General features: G+C 40.0%; 1 protein-coding gene across 3 annotated transcripts in view; it reads left to right on the top strand.

Annotated features, from left to right (window-relative positions):
* The window catches only part of KCNIP4 (potassium voltage-gated channel interacting protein 4), a 612,263-nt gene that overhangs the window by 551,732 nt on the left and 36,379 nt on the right, over window positions 1-24,152 (top strand). For all 3 annotated transcript variants that reach the window (XM_063459894.1, XM_063459892.1, XM_063459893.1), the window contains exons 5-6: window positions 2,390-2,497; window positions 3,654-3,758. In XM_063459894.1, coding sequence (XP_063315964.1) covers window positions 2,390-2,497; window positions 3,654-3,758 — 213 coding nt within the window. The remainder of the gene's footprint in view (window positions 1-2,389; window positions 2,498-3,653; window positions 3,759-24,152) is intronic.

Here is a 24,152-nt window from a genome sequence, read left to right as displayed (position 1 = left end):
GCCCTGGAGAAGCCTGTTTGCTAGCCTCCTACCTACTGACTATGGCCCCTGGGTTATTTGGGGCATATTGTACTGTATATTGCTGCTACTGGCCCTTTTAACAGCATCTATGGACATATTGGGACTTTTGGGACTACTGTCCCTTTAAGACTGTGAAGCATATTCGAGTGTACTGCCTGTAATATTATATATGTATTTATAGATGTGTTAAGTTTATCCTGGGTGATTTGTATGCAACATTCATCTGATTGTTCGGTAGAATCACTCCATTCAGTATATTGAGTGAAACTACCGAACAACCAGACCACCCAGGAATGAGTGTGCCTCCAATTACCGTTTGCAACAATGTTGCAAACAGGTAATTGGCAATCAGTGCAGTGTGGTCTTTGTCCTCTTGGTGGCCGCCATTCGGGAAGTAAACACGTGGCGGCGGCCATCTTAAACTACCGAACAGCAGTGTTTTGCCGTCGAGTGTCTGGAACTAAAATCGGACACTTGACTAGGCAAACACCGCTGAGACCTCCATACTTCCAGAAATTCGTATGGAAACTACCGAATGACCCGCCGTTCGGTAGAAAGAGCCCCATAAACAAGGGAATTCATTCAAACCCTCTCCAGGCTCTATAACACAGGCAATTCGCCTGTTTTCATTCCCTTGTTTGTGACCGACCGCAGGGCCAAAATGCATGGAACTGTTTTCGGATACTTTACCCATGCGGTCGGTCAAATCTTTGGAACCCCATATCTCACGAACCATTCATCCGAATTACTTGAAGTTTGGATATGTTGTCCCCCTGAATAAGGGCTATCCAGCGATGCTGGATTTAAAGGTGTACCCCCGGGTTTTGGGGTACATCCAGAACTTGGCTGAAAAAGTGTACCGGATAATTGAGTTTAATGTTATCTGAGGGGAGGGGATGTGTGGGCTGAACCATGTATGTGATTGGTTATTTTATGCCTCCCCCTGGGTGTGGCCTGTATGTGGATTAGTGTAATAAAAAGCCAGGCTGGATGAGCCAGTCCAGAGTTCCTGTTTTACCCTCAAAGTGATGTGTCGTCTCATTATTGGGGGAAGGATTTAATGTATGCTGTTCCAGTTGACTGCTAGGAGTACAAGCCTATTCATATGGTTCCTATTCAATGGTCTACAGCATTCATACATTTGGGAGAATTTAAAGGTTTCTCGGATTTGGTGATTATGGTGTCTGCCAGAGTGCTTGGAGTCCTCAGGAAGCGCTAGGAGCATCCATTAACGGAGGTACCAAGTCGGGGTGCCAGGTGATCCGTTACAAAGTGGTCTGGGTGCAACGTCCCTGGTCCCCGTAGTACTGCAATGGAAATCTTTGCAGCTTTATAGTAAATTGCAATAATTACATTGCGGGACTAACACTGCCTCTAGTGGCTGTCCACCAGACTTTTGGTTGCCTAACTGACGCTGGACAACGTCATGCTCTGCATGATGACATCCAGCGTCAGTAAAACCACCATAGGAAAGCATTGAATGCTTTACTATTGGAAGGACCTTATGTGCTTGCAGCAAGCGCTCTCTGTGCATGTGCCTTAGCCACCTTCCCCCATTGGGTGATGTCGAAGGAGGCAGAGCGTTGACCAAGCGCCGAGGGACATCGGTGTTGGAATTGGGTGAGTACAGTAAGGGTTTTTTAACCCTTACAGTGCTGAGGGGGGACCAGAGGGAAGTACAGTATAAGGAATACAGCTGTGTATTCCTGACACCAAGGATAGGCAACCTTCGGCACTCCAGCTGCTGTGGACTACATCTCCCATGATCCTCTTTTAGCTACACTGCCACGAAAGCATCATGGGAGATGTAGTCCACAACTTCTGGTGTGCCGAAGGTTGCCTACCCCTGCCTTACACTATAGCATCCCTTTAAGTAAATGTTTAAAATAGTTAGGTATCTGTGGATCCATATAAAAACATATTTTGTTTACTGTTCCTCCCGCACTTGTTTCCATCCATCCATCCATGCATCCCTTAGCAGTAACGGATTTATGGCTGGCTACATCTTTATGTTTTATCATAAATGCATACATTTTCATTAAATGTATTAATCAATTTTCTCTGATTAATCTATGCAACATAAAGTGCATTTTAAAGAAATGTGATTGTAAGTTTATTTGGACAGGGCTCTCTTCGCCTACTCTTCCTGTGTGTCAATCATGTTTTGTTAGAATTAAGGGTTTGTCTTGTTTACCTATTGTACACCGCTGCAGAAAATGTTGGCCTTATATACATACTTGTAACTGTAACCTCTTAAATGTATTCTTCATTAAAATGATTTTTTTGTGCAGTATATGTAATACATGCAATATATGTTTTTTTGCCACTGTATTTCATAGATCAAAATGTTTTTTTCTCACTTTAATAGGACTTTGTAATGGGTCTCTCTACGTTGCTACGGGGAACAATAAATGAAAAACTTAACTGGGCTTTTAATTTATATGACATTAACAAAGATGGATACATAACGAAAGAGGTAAGTGATTACTCTTCCATGATAGTTTATACTTACTAAGGCCTCTATGTAATATTGTTGGTTAAGCATTCGAACTGATTTGATATTTTTGGATAAACTCTTAAAAAATTATTTAATATTAGGAAACATTTTAATTTTGTAATAATTTTTGATAGATGTATATATATATATATATATTTAATATATGATACATATATATTTATATTTTTAATGCTGAACAAATAATTTAAAACGTTTATTAAATTGAGGCTTAAGTTAAAAAAGTGATATACGCCAAGCGGAGACAAGCTCTCTTTTTATTACTTCGTATATAAGCATAAAAGTGGTAAATATTAATCATGCTTACATTGATGTCTGTGGCATTCAGTAGTATTTTTTATTTTTGTGCCTGTGGCTTCAAGGGAAACGTGAGTCAGGTTCTGGTGGACACACAAGGTAAATTAGTGCAGAACAAGGACACCTTTAATTGCTTTTTAGATGACACTTTACCTTCTTATATTTAGTAAGTACATATTCGTATTTGATATAAAGTATCCAAATCATATTAAAAGAACACTGCAAATAAGCAAAAAAAATAAATAAATAACTGTTGAATAATATAATAATAATATATAATACAAACAAATGGTGAGCCGCACTTAGTAATTAAAAAGGATTATAATTGTGATAATTGTGAGACGTATCTTTAACAAAGAAATGTGCAATAGTATAATACTGTAAGAAATGCAGTAGATATAAAGACAGTGCCCATAAAACACTCACACTTTCCAGAGCTTCAATTAGCTCTAATATTGCAAGCCAGGACCGAACAATCCCCGTCCGAATGGCTACCTCACGTTTATGTACACTAAGGGTGAGGTTGTACTACCGTACATTTCATTTTATTGTTGTTTTATTTATATAGAATGAAACAAGTTCATTTAACCCCTTAAGGACACATGACATGTGTGACATGTCATGATTCCCTTTCAATCCAGAAGTTTGGTCCTTAAGGGGTTAAACCTTACAAATTAAGGATAATTGGAAGCGCTCCACTAACATAAATTTTTCAGTTTATTAAACATGTTGTTTTTATTAAATGAGCTAAATTAAACCAGCGTCTAGTGAAATACTGAGGAATTCACATATTTCAATCATAAATATATCTTGTTTGCAGGAGATGCTTGATATTATGAAGGCTATTTATGATATGATGGGGAAATACACATATCCTGTTGTTAGAGAAGAAACACCGAAACAACACGTGGATAATTTTTTCCAGGTATGAAGGTATCTACATAGTTACATAGTTGATCACTTCTACTGGATCACAATGATCTATATTTCTACTAACTTCTTCAACGCAATCAACTTAGTTTGGCATGACCTGTCTTTCAAATAACCGCGTTGATTTCTGCTGAAGATATTTTTGTTCAAAAACAATTCTTGAACATTATCTCTTAACATCCCTTCAAATAATTTCTCAACCACAGATGTTAAGCTCACATGCTAAATTTTCCTTCTTAAATATAGGCATCACATTTACTTTTCTCTAATTCTCTGGTATAATTTCTGAAAGAAAAGAATATTGAAAATGAAAAACAGTGGTATAGATATTTTTACTGAGCGCCCTAAGTACACTTGGGTGAATATCGTGTGTTAACCAATCACTTTGCTGTAAGGCTTTTGTAACAGGGATTTGCAATTATACAGCCATAGAATCTTCTTCCCTATATACTGAAGAAAAATATTTATTTAGAATATCTACCGTTCACTGATCCTCCTTGATTTACTCACCACCATCTTACTTTCTAATGAACCCACACTTTCACTCTTAACCCTTTTGGCATTAATTTGCTTAAAAATCGTTTGAGTTTGTTGTTGCTCTCTTTGACTATAAGTTTTTGATTTTCAAGCTTAGCACATCTAATTACCCCTGTGCCTGTAGGTAGATTTTATCCCACAGTGAAGATAATACTTAAATACTATACTTTTCCCTAATTGGAGTACAGTAGAATTTCATATATTAGAGAAAATAAGAGGGAAAAAAAGCATATTTGACAAATTAAAGCAAACTAATCAGATGCATTCACTTGGTCCAGAGCCATGGACAGGCTCTGTAAAAACTGTATAAGGGTGCCCCTTTCATGGGCTAATATTAAATTAAACTGGAACCAGGAACTAGCCAGTATTCCAAGAAAAGGATATATTTATTGCACATATGGTAAATAAGTATAAAATAACAAGAATCTCTTCAAAAACCAAGGCTGTGCCAAAATTGAATGAAGGAATAAAAGTATAAAAATATATATAAAGTGAGATGAGAGATACACGACCTATGGGAGTTTATCCCCGAACTTGAGTAGGCAAGCTAACACCCCATTTTGAGAGGCCACCTAATTTTGTGGCACTGGTGGGATACAGTCATAGCTCTTGGTTGGAAAGGGCAGATTATGTGACTCTGTTTCCAGTTCAGATCCAAGAGGTGCTTATGTATGCCATTGGTTAATTTATGTGATAATATTAGATCCTTGTTTTATTCTTATTCATGTGAAACAACACTGGAGATTGCTTACATATTTGACATTACTTTTTACCTGATTTGTTTGCACTGTTTCTTTCATTTACTTAAATGTACTTATATGGTTTATGTTCACCACTCTCATGCGTGGCCCTGAGTGACTCTATTGCTATTGACTCTGCTTTTGGGACCTGCGTGTCTCTGTTACTGTACATGTGCTCTTTGTATAATTGCACAATCCTCATACAGATAGTATACTATTAGATAATATATACTATTTTAAAAAGTACCCAAAAGCCCATATAATTTTCTTTTGAGTTTCTGATCCAAAGAAAACAAAATCGGATAAATAGCATTTAAAATAAAGTGTTTAAGCTCAAAGTCCAGATTTAAACCTAAAGAGTAAATACAGAGTATTTAATTAAAAATTCCATTACGTCTCTATCTTACTTAAATCACAAAAATTATCACCACCTCTCCAATTCTTTTCATTAAAAATAGCCATAAAGAAGAGGACAGAAGGGTCCCCATTATGGAATTGGGCAAAATAGGCATAGACCCTGTGTTGTAAAAACATTTTAGAAATGTTGTGAACATGTTCTGCAAATCTAATTTGTAATGCCCTTGTGGTCATTCGTAAATATTGGAATCCACATAGGCACAATAGTAAATAAATGACATTGGATGTATTACAGGTTTGTGACAGATCACCCCGTCACATTTTCAGTTTGTTTTACCACTGGTCATTCGGTTACCGAACAAAGACCCATTAAACCCTTTTATACCTCCTGAACCAAGACCACCCCCTGGCTCATTAACTTCATAGAACCCCATAACTTAAGTGCTCTTCTGGGTGGCAGCCATTCATATGAATGCACGCACGTGTTATGTGGAATGGCAGCAATTTGGTCTCGGAAATGCAGGCAGCAGTACTCGGATGTCAAATGCATGGAACTGAAATCGGATGCGCTACCTTGCAAACACAGCTGAACTTGTACAACCACCTGCTTCTAACACAAATAAGCCAGGAGAGTGCTTTTCGGGAAAAGGATTTATAAGAACAGGAGGAACATTCGTTCTCTAGAGCCGGGGGGGGGGAGGAGCATTCGGTTTTATGCAGACAGGAACTCCCGAATGGGGACTGGTCGGAGCTTATTTCATCATGGAACTGTTTTGGGCTATAAATCTCGTGGCCGGTCGGTCAGTACTTCACCCGGATTTACGATTTGGACAATTTGAACTCTTGGATCCGGGCTATCCGGGGATATAACACTTGTGGGGTTTGTCAGGGTATTTATATCGGCAGACATTTTGTGCTATGATAGAAGTACAAAGTGTATATTCTGAAGTCAATCTAAATAGACCAGACTCCATTTTGTATCTTCAAGTTAACAAAGACACAACATTTCTTTCCTTTCTCTATTGCTGACCGTTTAGCCAGAGCTGAATGGAATGTGTATATAAACAAACCAAATAGATAAGACATTGAGAATGGGGGTAGACAGACTGTCTAATTACTAATGGAATATAATAAATTCTATTCCCAGACTTAGGTGACAGAGGAGATTAAATAATAAAATTTTACTTTCGATATTGTACAACGTCCCATTATAGTTTAAGGTGAAACTTAGTTCACAAACTATCAATTTTAGGAAATATAGCAGAATTTGCAGACGCATAGTCTGAAGAAATTCTCTTGATCTGACAGATAAAATAAGTTATTGGTTACATAAAGATAACGTAAATGACGTCAAATATAGCCACCAGGAAATGTTAACTCTTTCCTGGATAGGTATGTGTAGTGGAACAATACTGCCATCTAGAGTCCAAATATTAAAATGATTACCTAGAAGGCAACCACACCCCACATTTGTGATTGGCTATCACTTAGAGGAATTTCCCCTTTAAAAAGTTAAGACAAGGGAAGAGTGAGAAGATTCAAAGATTGAAGAGAGAGACATTATGACACTCTGGGGATTCAGAGAGGTCCAGGCAGAATCGGGTGATCAGAGTAACCAAGAAACTCTTACACTCCATGCAGAGAACCACTTAGCTACCTGGGAATATCTGATGAGAAAATATCTACATAACTGGTAAATATACAGACATTTAATTAATTAAATTAATTAAAATTAATAGCATGATATATGACTGGATAAATCATGTTTGATTTCATATTTAGAAATCTTAATTATTAAAGAATATATATATGGTTATAGCATCCCATCTGCAGCTGGGATCAATATAATCATTAATGTATTTGTGTGATTAATATCACGTTAGCATATCATGACCATTTATCCAGCTGTATTGATTGGCTCTAAAATAAGATAAAATATCTATTTAGACAAATTAATTAAAATATCAGCTATTATAACATAGTAAGATTTCTCATTGGATGCAAGGAAATGTTTAAAGACTATGACTGGGTAAATGTTATTTATTTAAAATTACATAAAAGTAGACCTTAATTACTTAGGAGGTCTGGCCAGCATTGAAAGGGTTATTTCTAAACTGCCAGCTGAGAGTTTCTTTTACTATCTCATGCTGCACACTGAAACTTCACATTCTTTGTCTCTGTGAAAGCATCGTAAATCAATCTTGACACCTAATGTGTAGATTTTAAACTACGTCTTAGTCATTAGGAAATGTTTGTTTTAAATTACCATATTGTATTGCATATTCATGTTATACTCGAATTCCATTGATTATTATCATGCATGTTACTCATCATTATTATTTAAATTGTTAAGAAATAAATATCTATTTTATAACAATTTGTGATTTTTAATTACCGGTATATGGTTTTACATTTTCACTTATAACGATAACGATTAGGGATCTGAGAATTGAAATCGTGGGCAATTCTCTCTGTTTACAATTCTTATCCCATAAATATCCCCACAAATTGGAGGCACACGGCTGAGATCGTTTAAGTTGAAATTATATTCCATATACAATAATATTTGTGTAATTCATGCAATATTAATCTTAATATAGAAAAGAGTTTTGTACTGAGATTAAATCACTGTATAAAATATGGCCAGCGGCAGCGATACATCTGTAACAGATAATTGTGAAATAATTGAAGACCTAAGAAAAAATGCTCTAATCAATATTCATAAACATATGAAAAATGATTTAAGCTATGATGTTTGGTTAAAAAGTATTGAATGGGATGCTAAATGCACGATGTTAACTGATGATCACATACTGAAACAACTTAAAGTAATTGCTGAACAAAAGAACATAGAGAAAAAGATGGGGTACATAATACACTCTTGGCCTTTCTTTATGACAGCACTTCTTAAGGCGTTAGATGAAAACAAGGTATTGAATACCAAACTGGACACGTACAGTGAACAATTTGGCATTCAAGATGGGAAACTCCAAGATTTACTTGCTGAGCATAAAACTCGTCAGGCTGATCATGAAAAAGAAATGACAGCTTTGATGGATAAATATGCACAGGAAATAAATCAGCTCAAAATGCAATTGGATACATATGAAGAGGAGAGTCTGAAATCAGGCAGTGAGGTTGATAGCCATCATTCTGTGCCAAAAAGTTGCACAAAAATGAAAGAAAAGACTATCTATAAATCCCCTCCTTGTCATGATTTTCCCACACCAGACCAGGTTTTCATAAAACAGTCTGTAAGGAATGAGGTGAGTAATTCAGGAATATCACCTGTGAAACAGAATTCTCCATCTCCTGGCATTGCCAAGCAACCTTGGCAATCTTGGGCAGAACAGTTTGAAAAAGCTGTCTTGGCCAAACTTGAGAGGGAGAGTCCAGTTCAAGGTGATAGGAATGAAAACAGACATGGTTCTGTACACTGGCAGGATTCTGATGCTGATCAGAATTGTGACAGTGAACAAGAAGCTCAGAGTGATGGGAGTGAAAGTGATTGCACTGTCCACTCTGAAGGCCATGTGACTGATATGCCATCTGCACTGTTGTACGGGTCTAATTCCTCTTCAGCAGACAGATCGCATAGACGTTTACCCAAAAACAGAAACAGAAGTCGTAAATCAACGACGCCTGTTTATGAATCGCCAAAGGTTGTTAAGTTCCTTAGAGAGACTGTCCCACAATTTTCTAGAGGTTCAGGAAACATATCTGAACATCTGGAAAATATATGATAGAGCAATGAATTCATTGGGCATTTGGGCATGTATGATGACATTCAAAAGAAATGGTTCATTACATGGACCTTTGATTCAATGTGCCGTGTTTATCTTGAAAGTCTTCAAGCTATGCAGTTAATGTCCTGGTCCAAGATGAAATATGAAATAATCATGGAATATGGTAAGTATAAAACCGTTGCTTCTGCAAAGAAGGCGCTTTATAACTTAAAGTGCCGTCCAGATCAAAGTCCCAGAGAATTTTTAGTAATTCTTAAGAATGCATACTCCGTGGCCCAAAGAAAACCCAGGTATGAAAGCACAGATTTCAAAGATCTGTATTTTCATTCCATGCCAGTAAGTATACAAATGAATCTCGCAAGAGATTGATTGTAAACCACCATTAGAATGGCTAGTCAGTCAGTGCATGAAATTGTATACCATACACCATGCACATGACGAAAATCAGCCAAAGGTTAAGAAACCTGGTGCTAAAATGGTGTCAGAGACTAAAATTCAGTTAGGTTTAGAAACCCAACAGAAAAAGAGGACCTATTCTGAGGTTTTGAAAACACCAAAACCTCAGAAACAGGAAAACGGCGGAAGCAATTCTGCAAACTCCTCTGACAATAACTCTGAAAAATCCAATTCTGATGGGAATAAACGCCCCTGGGGTAATAAGAACCAAGGCAATTCCCAATGGAGAAGGAATCCTCAGGGAAATAGGAGATATGGAAACAGAAACAACCAATCTGCTCCCAATAACTCCCAACAGTCTCAGCCATCCCAGCCAAATTCTAATGGGCAAAGACAAAACGGCAATGGGGGAAATAATTTGCGTCGTCAGGTTGGTCAATTGACAGATCAGATGGGCAAATTAATGGAGCAAATGACAAAGATCAACCAAGTCTTTGCTATCAATCCTTTTTTAGGAACAGCGCAAATTGCAGAGACACCTGTGCAATTGCAACAGCAACAAGTGCCGCAGCAAATATAGCTACAGTGACTAAACTGGATAGGTTGTCAGTAGATGTAATACCTAACCCTGTTTCCTTTCCAGGTACTAACAGTCAAATAAACGATAGTTGTGTTAGGAAACCTATTGCCAATTCCGTCACTTCACTTCCGGGTGAAGGAGGCGCTACGTGTTCCTCTGTTTTTTCATTTCAGCCAAAGGCTAAAATAGCCCCAGCAGCCAATAGTTTCCAGGATCCAGCCCTGAAAGGGTTAACTGATGAGATGCCGACCACTAGTTCCCGCTTGAAAGTTCAAGATAATCCTAAAAAGGATGGGCCTGTGGGTAAGACTGAGCATTCCTCAGTACAGGTAGAAACTACTGCTGTGACCGGTAATGTATGGAAAACAAGTAATATGTTGACACATTCTAAATTCTTATGTGAATTAGAAGAACATGAAGGAAGGTACTACATGTCTGTAGAAATACAGGATTCGCTACCCCAGCCTTTCAAAGGGTTAATAGATACTGGTTCACAAGCCACGATCTTATCCAATACCTACTTCCAGCAGGTAATGGACTTAGCAACGGATAAGCCGAAGCTAAGAAATTTCCTCAATGCTTTGTTGAGCGTTGGAGGAAATGCACTTCATGTTATTGGCAATACCTGGTTAAAGTTTAAAATAGGTAACAAAACCTTTAGACACCCGGTGATAGTGGTAGATCTTCCCTATAACCGACTGATTCTGGGTATAGACATACTCAGAAGACTTAACACAATTATTGACTGTGTGAATGGAATTGTATGGTCGCAAGCTAAGGTTCCTATAACCTATGAGAAATCACATATACAATCTGATCGTAACTGCCATGTGATAGAAGAAAGACCTGGATTGAGGTACATTTTAGGAATAGTCAGTCACCTGACGTGACTATCCTGCAGGTGAATGACGCAATCGCACCTGTAGATGAGCATTCAGTAAGAATTGCTCCAGAGAGAATCCAGAATGTCTCTCTGGAAGGTGATGTTTTAACCATTTCTCTCCACAGGGACTATGTTGAATCTGTAGATCTGGCAGGTCATGCTCAATTCCTTGCCAGAATTGAAAGGGTTAATAACAACTTATTCTTTCCTATTCAGATAAATGACTTAGGAAGAAATAGGAATGCAAAGCTGGTCTTACAGAGTGAGAACAGCTATATTGGCAGAGGTCTGTTAAAGCAGATCGCTAGTCCTAAAATGATCAGGTACGCTTCCCCACATGACAGGTGGATCCAGAACCTGGATGGCGAATCAGAGAGTCACAATGTGATAGCAAAATGTTTACTATCTATTTCCATCGGAAATAAGACAGTTAAACATTTATTCCTAGTGATAGACGAACCTCGCTATCAGGTTTACATTGGCAATGATGTCATACATCGCTTTGCCATACACCTTGACCTGATTAATTCCAACTTGTGGACAAGGTTAAGAGGCAATCCTTGTGGATACCTTCACGAGGAAAACGCCCTGAAATCAGGACAAATACTCCCATATGCGGTAAGTATCCAAGTACCTGATGACATAACCATTCCACAAGGGACAAGTAACTTTCTTTTACCCCTACAGGTCAAGGAGGGTCAGAGATAAGAAAACTCTGATGCCCTAATCTGTTTATCCAACAGGATACAACAATTAGGGATGGTGGTAACACATACACCAATGGTAAGTATTGGTAAGAATCCCACCTATATAATGGTCAACAATGTTACACCCAATAGTGTTACTTTACCAAAAGGAACATTATTAGGTCTAGCATTGGATGCTGAGTACTATACATTTGGTTTCCAAAACCAAATTATAGGCCTCATCCCTGAAGAATACTTAACTGAGGACGAAATTGTCGATCAAATATTCCATTCCGCCCCAGAAGGATTATTCACTATCCTATCTGTATATCCCTTCAACGTCGAAGACGGCTCGTGTAAAATCGAAGAAGCATCAATCACCTTCGATCATCCGCTCAATGAGCAGGAATCACAAGAGTATCACGACCAAAGAGAAAAGGTAAATCAACACCGAACTGACCTAACTTCTAGGCTTGAAGAAGCTTATGAGATAGGCCAGCCTGAAATCTTTCCAGGATTTCAGGAAAGGCTAGAAGAGCCAATATCTTTAGCTGACGGTTGCTCCAACGATGCTGAGCGACAACAGTTAAAGGAAATCCTTTTGGAATTCCAAGATATTTTTGCCAAAGATTCCTACGACTGTGGGTTAACTAACCTCCACGTAGCCAGAATACAAACTGATCCAAATTTACCACCTGTATTTATCAAACAATATAGACTCCCATTAGCGTCATACGATGGTCTACAAGACATCATTCAGAATTTAAAGGAAAGGGGTATTATACGTCCAGTGCACAGTTCGTATAATAATCCGATCTTGGGAATTCTGAAACCTAATGGACAATGGCGTTTATGCGCTGACTTACGACAGCTAAATAAACGCGTCTATATGTCTGGTTGGCCAGTGCCATACATAGACCAATGTTTGGTACAAATGCAGGGATCCAAAATATTCACTGCCATTGACTGTGCGCAGGGATATTGGACTGTACCAGTCCATAATGAAGACCAATACAAATTGGCCTTCACATTTGGAAAGCAGCAGTATACCTGGACCCGTATGCCTTTCGGTTACATAAACTCTGGTCATGAATTCGCTGTGTTCATGCATAAAGCTATGCCTGATGCACTCGAGAGAGGAACGTTATCATATGTCGACGATGTCTTGCTGAAAAGCACTTCCTTTGATAAGCATATCATAGAGATTAGACATGTTCTCACTCAGTTAAGAGAGGCAGGGATTAAACTGTCTTTACAAAAGGCGCAATGGTGTCGCACTCATGTCAATTTCCTCGGACATGAGGTAACCTCTGAAGGATTAAATCCCCAGAGGAAGAAGGTTGAAGCCGTACTGAAGGCTAAAACACCTTCAAACATCAGGGAATTAAGATCGTTCCTTGGTATGACTAACTACTCCCATAAGTTCATAGATAACTATGCAGAAATAACGAAACCACTCTTACACCTGCTTAAAAAGGAAACTACCTGGAACTGGGGGGAGCCTCAGGACCTAGCGGTAAGTGAACTGAGGAGGAAGCTCACTCAGGCACCCTGTTTAGCATACCCAGAGGGGGGTAAACCTTTCTATCTGGAGACAGGATATACCGATTTAAGCATCAGTGCTGTTCTGTATCAGAAGCAGGACAGTTTAAACAAAGTTATTGCATATGCTAGCAAGACTTTGTCACCTGTTGAAGTTAAATTCAACACGTGTGAGAAGGCGTTATTGTCGACTGTCTGGGCACTACAAAATTTTCGTAGCTATATCCAAGGTGAGAAAATAATTGTAGAAACAGCTCACCAACCTCTACAGTATCTGCAGAGTGAAAGAATTAGAGACGGTAATCTCTCTAACAGTCGGATTACTGCATGGACTCTATCCTTACAGGGATGGCCATTAGAAGTCCGTTATAAACATAATAAGAGAAGCCCAGTTGCCCAAGGTTTAGCAGAATTACATGACTGTACTGCTCCATCTCTGGATGATAATGACACCGGAGATGACTTCCTAGAAGAGCAATTGTTATCCCCTTATAAAGTTTATGACGAGGAATACTGTCGACCACTACCGTGGGTATACATTGATGGTTGTTCATATCACCACGTCGCTGGTGCTGAACGGAAGTTAGTTGCAGGTATCGGAATCGCCTGGATAGGTGATTATCCCAATGTATCTATAGGATACAGTATTGGTCCCAAAAGCAGTCAGATAGCCGAACTCTGTGCAGTATATAAGACCATTCAAATGGCAATAGAATATAGTATCACAGAATTTGTTATCATAACTGATTCCAACTATGTTCGCAACAGTTTCGTCGAATATCTGCCTAGCTGGAAACGTAACCAAATGCTAAAAAGCAATAACAAACCTGTTAAACATGGGAAATTGTTTTATAAAATCGATGAGTTGGTTAAGGAACATGGTTTAACCATATATTGGAAGAAAACCAAAGGCCATTCTAAAATAGAAGGTATTGACAAGGATGGTAATGATTTAGCCGATTCACTGGCAAAACAAGCAGCCATCAATGGTGAAACCCTAAACATTGATGATCTTATGGGTTCAATTCACGTTGAAGCCATAACTAGATGACAGGCTAGAGATAATGCCGACTTAAATGTCGTGCAATGGAGTCAAGAAGCTCCTAGTGAGGATCTGATTACCAGTCAGAAGGACGATCCTGTCATAAGTATATTCTATAAACATATAGAAGACCCTACTGCCAATCCCATCTTAGATGAGGATTGCAAAGATAATGAAGATTTAAGAATCTTGATGAGATATAAAGTCCAATTTAGTATCATGGATGGGTTGCTGGTCAGAACTTCTAAACATGGTATTCAACAATGGGTAGTCCCAACTGTATACCGAGGGTTAATGCTCCAACACGCACATGAATCACCTACATCTGGGCATCGTGGTGATAAGATCACATATGAGATATTGCGTGATTATGCATATTGGCCACACATGTTAAGAGATGTTAAGACATACTGTCAGGGATGCTTGATTTGTCCGCAATATCAACCCCATGGTCCAACCCATCGTGCACCACTTCAGAAGAGGGGGGTGTCATTACCCTGGTCTGATATTCAAATTGACTTTATAGGTCCTGTAACAAGATCTTCAAGAGGTAACAAATACATGTTAACCGTTACATGTATGTACACAAAGTGGATAGAATGTTTGCCTTGTAAAGAGAACACGAGTACCGTGTGCGCCACTTTGTTGATTAACCATGTCTTTTCCAGGTTCAGTCTGCCTCAAAGAATTGAGTCAGACAGAGGTAGTCATTTTACCAGCGAAGTAATGGCTAAGATGTGGAATATTCTAGGTGTTAAACGAAAGCTACATATTGCATACCGCGCTGCGTCTAGCGGGGGGGTAGAGCGATATAACCAGTCTATCGTTAATATTCTAAAGAAGTATGTTAAGGAGTCTGGTAAAGACTGGGACATTAAATTGCCCCTAGTTTTAATGGCGATTAGAGCTACACCTAGCACTGCTACCAAATTGTCACCTTTTGAATTGATGACAGGAAGAAAGATGGTTTTACCACAGCATTTACTATATCGTACTTCGGATCATAATTTGATCAATGCTGCCACTACGCATCAGTATATTGAAGATTTGCGCAAGCATTTACAGCATGCGTTTGCTTTTGCCCAAAAGAATCTAGAAAAAGCAGCGACAGGGGTTAAGACCTATTACGATTTAAAAACCACGAAAAAGGAATATGAGATAACAGATCAAGTCTATCTGTATAATTTTGCGCGAAATCAAGTCAAGGAAAATAAATTTTTACCTTCTTGGAAAGGGCCATATGTCATCATTGACAAAATTTCCCCAGTAGCGTACAAAATAAAAATTCCTAAGGATGGTGATTTTATTGAAAAGTGGGTTCACATTAACCAGTTGCGTGCTTGTCATCCTAAATCTCAATTAAGGATTATAGGTGTGGATTCGGATGCAGAAGAGTGAACGACTAACCTGGATGAATGCTTGATTCAAGTGGTATCGTATGATGTGAAATGTTGTGATGTGTCATGATCTCATGTACGTTCATGTCATTAACCATTTCCTTGCCATCCAATAACTACATTTTTAAGCAGGTTAATAGCTTGTTTAATTGCTATAGGCATATTGCTGAGGAGTCAGTAATAAATGTAGTGAGGGATGAAGTTATAAAAATAGAATTAGAGAAAATACATATGTTGATGAATCGTAATAATGTGTAGTCCTAGGCCAAGTGATCCTATACATACAGTGGGTGGAATGTTTCGGTTCAGGGTTAGATATGATGGTATTGGGGTAGATGAAGTAACTGTGGAGATAAAAGTGTACAAGCACCTAGTGCAATATTGTACTGTGTAATAAAATTTCAACATACAATGTATAACTCAGTACTCACAAGGAGGGAGCCAATTGGAAATGGCTCAGTCCAGACGCCTGTGGGATAGTTAGAAGGGATCCCACTCCCTTCCAAAGTGCAGGTGATGTTCTGTATCTCTAAAAAAGGAATGTCCACACCAATATAGAATTGGGGACTAAGTCCTTTTATTGATAAAGTTAAAAGTGGATGTACAACACAGTAAAATAAAATGAAATAAAATCAAAACAACAAACTTGATAAAATCCACTAAAATGGTACTAGAGTAAATGAGTCCACTGTGGGATAAAAAGGATTACTTGCAAAACGCGTTTCGCCCAAGTCCTGGGCTTCCTCAGTTGCTAAGAGTGTCCTTCAGATGCTTTGTTTATATACCCACTTCAGAGGGTACTTGTTTCCGGGTTCGCGCCGGTATCTCTATTTCCGGTCGCATGTCTATGACGCACTTCCGGTCCGCGGTCCTGTTGTTGGAACGCATGTGCGTTCCAAATCATCAATAACTTTATTGTTCTTTTGAAAAGTCCAATGAACAAGGGGGATATCTAATCAAATGTCCACTTAGTAAGATGCATAAAGGGGAAAAAAAAAAAAGGGGTTAACGATCTTCATAGATAAAACATCCAAGTGACCAGAAATACATAAATAAAATCAGTAATGGAAATGTGTGGCAATAGGGAAAATGGTAGACCTATTGAAAAGATGATCAGTGAGTGTCATCTTTCATAAGTAAAACATGCAGCATAATTTAAAGATACATACATAAAATTAAATAATGTGGTAGGAAACTTGTAATAAAAACATCAATGAGAGTAAATGATTTTTAAACGGAATTAGAGGCATGATTGATTTTTAAAAAATGATTTTTAAATGATTTTTGAACGGAATTTGAGACATAATTTAAATAAATAAAACTTTTAACCATGCATGTAGGCATAAACATGTGTCTAGCGAAAAATGAATAGTTAAAATGTAGATTGCAGAACGTCCCAATACATCCAACTAGTGCTAGTGCTAGTTGAATATAGGGTAAAAGATATTATAAAAAATGACATATTTCAAAATCTGCATTGAGGCCGTTGGGTATGAGGGTGTTGAAGTTAAAAATAAATCTCATCTCCTCTTTACCTAGTTTGTTGATATAGTTGCCTCCCCTCCAATCCTTTTTAACTAATTTTATTGCACAAAAGAATAGTCCTATAGGGTCCTGGTTATGTCGAATTTTAAAATGTTGAGAGACAGAATGCGTTTCCAGACCTTTTTTGATATTGCGGACATGTTCTGCAATCCGTACATTTAGGGGCCGTATGGTTCTTCCTATATACAGGAGATTGCATGGGCATTTTAGGGCGTAAATAATTCCCTTCGAATGGCATGTGAGGTGGTCTTTAATTTTATACGATCGACCTATTATTGCACTTATGTCTATGAGGTGTCTTTTTCTGTTTTTAGTGGCTCTACATGGTAGGCACTCTCCACACCCATAAAATCCTATCAAGTCATTAATAAAGTGCTTAGGTGTTGTGGTTTCTAAATTACTTCTAACCAGCGCATTTCTCAAGTTGCTGGTACCTCTAAAAATCATTTTTGGTTTGGGAGGTAAAATATCCTTAAGTATGGGGTCGTCCTTCAGAATATGCCAGTGTTTGCTAATGGCTTTCTGTACTTTTCTAGTGTTTCCATTATATTTGCTAATGAAAGGAACTTCATCGTAATTGTGTGTCACTGTTTTGGGTTTGTATTTTAAAAGTTGGCTTCTTTCCAGGAGTCTAACTTCTTCCATATCCTTCCTCAGGGCGTCCTCATCATACCCTTTCTGTATGAACTGTTGTTTTATATACTCGGCCTGTTTGATATATTCTGTTTCTTCTCTACAGTTCCTCCTGATTCTTTTAAACTGCCCTTTGGGGGCATTAGTTAGCCAGGGCTTATGGTGGCAACTATTTCTGTTAATGTAGCTATTAGAGTCCACCGGTTTAAAGTAGTTTCTAGTGAAAATACGCGATTCTTTAATATAGATATTCAGATCTAAAAAATTGATGTTGTTGTTGCTCACATCGCTGGATAATTTCACGCCCCAATCATTAGTGTTAAGAAATTCTAAAAACTTGTTAATTCACAGCTACTGCCTGTCCAGATAAAAAATATGTCATCTATATACCTGCGGTAGGACACCAAGTTCGCCCTCCATTCATGGCCACTAGAAATAAAGGATTCTTCCCAGTATGCCATGAACAAGTTTGCTTAACTGGGGGCGAACTTGGTGCCCATCGCTGTACCGCAGATCTGTAGATAAAAACAATCCTGAAACCAAAAAAAGTTGTTGGTTAAAATAAGTAAAATCCCTTCTAAAATGAACTCTATTTGTTCTTTCTTAAAAGATGACTTTTCTAAAAAGTATTTAGCTGCTTCTAATCCTTTGTTATGGGGGATGGCACTGTATAACGAGCTGACATCACACGTGACTAGGAAATTCCCTTCTTGCCACTCCGTCTGTTCTAATATTTGTAGCATGTTGATGGTGTCTTTCAGGTAATACGGCGTTTTCACCACTAAGGGTGTATCGATATACTCAGATACCCGTGTGGATACCGAGTCAATGCCCGATATTATCGGCCTGCCTGGTGGATTGTGCTGGTCTTTATGTACCTTCGGTAGGTGATAGAACACCGGAACTTTGGGATAGTCAATGGACAAATAATCAACTTCTTTTTCATTAATAATCTCTAATTCTTTTCCTTTGAGGATGTATTTCTCGAACTTTTTTTGTATTTCACTCATTGGATTTGATGGTAACTGTCGATACGTCAGTGGGTCCAACAGGATTTTGTCCGCTTCTTTAATGTACTGCTCTTTGTTAAAAATGACAATCCCTCCCCCCTTATCCGCCGGTTTTATTACGATGTCCTTATTTTTACTCATCTCTTTAATTGTTTTTTGTTCTTTCCGGGATATGTTTTGCTGGTAAGGGGTAGTTTTCTTAATCTTATTGATATCCTTCATAACCATGATCTCAAAAGCCTTCATCTGATCAGAGATCATGTGTGTAGCGGTACTTACCTTATCCGGGGGCCGGACGCGGTCCTCTCTTCAAGCCGCGCGCGGTCCTGCGGCTGCACGAGCCGCGCGCGGCTCGTCCGACTGTTCAGACAGGAAGGCGGGCAGTGACCGCGAGAAGCGGTCACGTGTCCCGCCTGCAGCTAAGAGCGCGCCGCGAATCTCGGGCGCGCTCTTAAAGAGACAGTGGGAGCCTAAATTGCAAAAAGGCTCCCATTGGCTCCTGTCATGCCAATCACCCCATACACTTACCTGTTGGGGGAGTGGAAGTGACAGGAGCCAATCACATTAGTTTGAAGGCTACTTATACTTACCCTTTTCCCTTAGTTCCTTGCCCTATCGTGGTTTCTGCTACAGTTCCCTTTAGTGCTTGTTGTGTTCAGTTGTGTTTCTCCGTATTTGACCTTGGCTTTGTATTCTGACTTCGTTTTCGCTTTATCCTATTCTGTACTGTTTGCCGGCTTGCTGATTCCTGTGTACCAGTCCCCGGCTAGTTTTCGTTTACGCTGTCTCTTTGTGCCCTTGACCTCGGATCGTTCCTGACTCTGTCTTATCCTATTACGTCGAGTCCGGCCACTCTAAGGTCTGGTAGACGTATCTCTCCTCTGTACTGTCTTCTGTTAGGCTGGATCCTGCGTGTAGGGGTATATACTCGTTACATTACGATAGGGCCATGGACCCCGCAGATTTAGCTCAACAGATGGCGACCCATGAGGCTAGATTTGTAGAGCAGGATCACCGTATGGATCAAATAGCTCAGGCTCTCCAGACGCTCTTAGCTAGAACCATTCCAGCAACCGCACCTAACCCTCCTGCACCCCTGCTTCCTGAAGTATCGACTATGCCTAACGCTACAGCACATTTAACGCCTCCTCCTAGGTATGGAGGGGATTCTAAGACATGCAGAGGGTTCATTAACCAAATAGAGTTTCATTTTGAAATGTATCCATGTTCATTTCCCACAGAGAGGTCTAAAGTTGGGTTCTTTATGCACCAACTTACCGACAAAGCACTTGAATGGGCAAACCCTATTTGGGAGGCTAATGGACCTATGGTGCATAACTTTCACAGTTTCCTAACAGCTTTTCGCAGAACTTTTGATACTATGAAAAGGTCTAAGAATGCCGCTAGAGCATTAATGAGGGTTAAACAGGGTTCTAGGTCTGTGGCTGATTACGCTATACAGTTTCGTACCCTTGCCTCACAGGTCGATTGGACCAATAATGGGTTAACTACGGCCTTCATGGAAGGTTTATCAGACTCTATATTGGATGAGGTAGCAGCTAAGGAGCTTCCTATTGCCTTAGAGGACCTTATTGACTACCTCATCGATATAGATAATAGGATTCGTGACAGGCTCTATACTAAGAACAGGAATAGACGTTTTGTTACACCTATTCAACCCAGAGTTAATATACCGGAGAGTGTTAAAGTATCTGAAGAGGAACCTATGCAATTAGGGGTTGCCAAACTCTCAGATACTGAGAAATTACATAGGAGAAGGGAGGGACTCTGCCTATATTGTGGTAAGAGAGACCATATGGTAAAGGAGTGTCCTCTGCTCCCGGAAAACTCTCGCACCTAAGACCTTATAGGGGACTGGCCTTGGGTGTGATTTCTAAGTCTCCTACATTGCCTCCTAACCGACTGCTTCTCCCTGTTTCTTTACATATGGGAGAGAGTTGTATAGTTGAAAACATAGACGCCCTGGTTGATTCTGGGGCAGCCGAGAACTTTATAGACTCTGGTTTTGTAAAGAGAAACAATATTCCCATCAGAGAGAAGGAGATACCCTTGGCCGTTGAGGCCATAGATGGTAGACCATTGATATCTCCTGTTGTTACTCACGAGACTACACCGCTACACATGTACACAGGGGTTCTACACTATGAAACCATTCGGTTCCAGGTCATCACCTCTCCCTCTTCACAGTTGGTGTTAGGGTATCCATGGTTACGTGCCCACAATCCCATTTTTGACTGGGAGACAGGGCAGATAAAATCATGGAGTGAAGCCTGCCATGAGTCATGTACTATTGAAGTCACGCCTGTGAATTCTATTAACGTTCCTACTGTTCCTCCTTTATCTACGACAATACCCTCTCAGTATTTAACTTTAAAGACTGTCTTTGATAAAAGAGAGGCTGACAAATTACCGCCTCACAGACCCTACGATTGTGCTATTGATTTGTTGCCTGGTACTATACCTCCTAAGGGCAGGGTGTACCCCCTATCGGTTCAAGAAAACCGTGTCATGGAGGAGTACATTAAAGAGTCATTAGACAAGGGATTTATTAGAAGATCCTCTTCTCCGGCTGGAGCGGGGTTCTTCTTTGTATCAAAGAAAGAAGGTGATTTAAGACCTTGCATTGATTATAGAGGTCTTAACAAGATCACCATCAAAAATGCTTACCCTATACCTCTAATAACAGAATTGTTTGACAGGCTCAAACATGCTACGGTATTCACCAAATTAGATCTTAGAGGAGCATACAATTTGATACGTATTAAAAAGGACCACGAATGGAAGACAGCCTTTAACACTCGGTCAGGTCATTATGAGTATACCGTCATGCCATTTGGGCTTTGCAATGCCCCAGCAGTGTTCCAAGAATTTATTAATGATGTCTTACGGGACTTTATTCACTCATTTGTTATTGTGTACTTGGATGACATTTTAATATATTCTACTGACATTCACGCTCATCACAGACATGTTACAACAGTTCTGAAGACCCTTCTTGCTAATGGTCTTTATTGCAAATTAGAAAAATGTCTATTCGACCAGTCCGAGGTCCAGTTTCTAGGGTATTTGATTTCCGCCGAGGGTTTTCGGATGGATCCCCAGAAGCTCGCTGCAGTCATAGAATGGCCTCTGCCGCAAGGTCTGAAAGCCATCCAGCGTTTTCTGGGTTTCTCTAATTATTATAGACGTTTTATCAAAGGTTTTTCGTCTATAGTAGCGCCTATTACTCGTATGACTAAAAAGGATGGCAATACACGTGTCTGGTCTACTGAGGCACTTCAGGCTTTTGACTTTCTTAAAACTACGTTCGCCTCTGCCCCTATTTTACAGCATCCTGTCCCCTCATTGCCATATATACTTGAGGTTGATGCTTCCGATATAGGGGTAGGTGCTGTCTTATCCCAAAGAGAGTCTCCTGACAAGCCATTGCATCCTTGTGGCTTCTTTTCTAAACAAATGTCCAAGGCAGAGAGGAATTATGATGTGGGTAATCGCGAACTCCTTGCTATCATTTTAGCACTCAAAGAATGGAGACATTTGCTAGAAGGAACTAAGGATCCTATTCTCATATTTACAGATCATAAGAACCTATCCTACCTTAGCGAAGCTAAAAGATTGTCTTCAAGGCAGGCTAGGTGGTCACTGTTCTTGTCTCATTTTAATTATATAATCACCTATAGGCCAGGTGACCGGAACACCAAAGCGGACGCTCTGTCCAGACAATTCGAGACTATTGACAAACAGGAGATTGATGTCACTCCTGTCATTCCCCCAGACAGGATAATAGCAACTACTATATTGTCTATTTCCTCGTCCCTCTTGCAGGCCATACAAGCGAAACAAGGCATGGCACCCAGCGAGAGGCCTAATGATAAATTGTTCGTTGACATTCCCGAGAGACGGGATATTCTGTCACTTTATCACGATACTAAGACTGCTGGACATCCTGGTATTTCCAAAACAGTGTCAGCCGTTTCTCGGTATTTCTGGTGGGATACCTTACGTAAGGATGTTACTGACTATATAAGTGCTTGTACTACTTGTGCATGTATGAAAACTTCTCGTAGAGTTCCTTGTGGGCTGTTGCATCCGTTGCCCGTTCCCGAGAGACCTTGGTCTAATCTATCAATGGATTTTATTGTTGAATTACCCCCTTCGAATGGTAACACAGTCATCCTAATGATAGTAGATCGGTTTTCCAAAATGGCTCACTTTGTGTCTCTTCGCAAGTTGCCCACTTCCAAGGAATTGGCTCTTATCTTCGCTAGAGAAGTGTTTCGATTACATGGTATTCCCTTATCTATTGTATCCGATAGGGGTAGCCAATTTGTTTCCAGGTTCTGGAAAGCCTTTTGTTCGGAGATGGGTATTTCCCTCTCATTTTCTTCCGCTTACCATCCCCAGTCTAATGGAGCTGCTGAACGTGCCAACCAGTCTCTTGAGCAGTACCTCCGTTGTTTTGTGTCTCACCATCAGGACAATTGGTCTGACCTGCTTCCTTGGGCTGAATTTGCTCGGAATAATGCCACTCATGATTCTTCCGGCAAGAGCCCTTTTTACGTTGTCTATGGCCAGCATCCCGTTGTTCTTCCGGCTGCATTCTCCTCACAGGGCATGCCAGTTCTGGATGAGCATTTGGCTGGTTTGCGTAATACTTGGGAACAGGTTCAGCGTTCTTTGGTGGACTCTGCTGCCCGCCAGAAGGCTCAGGCTGACAAGCATCGCAGAGCGGCTCCTTCCTATGTTGTGGGGGACAGGGTTTTGCTTTCCACACGGAATATTCGCCTCCGGGTGCCTTCTATGAAATTGGCTCCCCGCTTCATTGGTCCTTATCGCATTATACATAAGGTTAATCCCGTTTCTTATGCCTTGGGTCTGCCTAAGAATCTGCGTATACCCAATGTATTTCACACCTCTTTGTTGAAGCCTTACGTACGCAACCGCTATACCCGGCATACTCCCCCTCCCCCTCCTGTCTCTGTGGAGGGTCATGAGGAGTTCGAAGTATCTGCTGTTATTGACTCTCGTTTTCTTAGGGGTCGGCTTCAGTACTTGGTACATTGGAAGGGTTATGGGCCTGAGGAGCGCAGTTGGATTTCTGCGGATGCTGTTCATGCTCCCCGCCTTGTACGTTCTTTCCATTCGCGTTTTCCTGCCAGGCCTGGTCCTGCCCGCCCGGAGGGCGTGTCCTCAGGGGGGGGTACTGTAGCGGTACTTACCTTATCCGGGGGCCGGACGCGGTCCTCTCTTCAAGCCGCGCGCGGTCCTGCGGCT

This window comes from Pelobates fuscus, chromosome 6 (genome assembly GCF_036172605.1).
Source record: "Pelobates fuscus isolate aPelFus1 chromosome 6, aPelFus1.pri, whole genome shotgun sequence".
Classification (NCBI taxonomy): Eukaryota; Metazoa; Chordata; class Amphibia; order Anura; family Pelobatidae; genus Pelobates; species Pelobates fuscus.
Note: the sequence above shows the minus strand (reverse complement) of the source record. Positions and strands in the feature narration are given on the sequence as shown.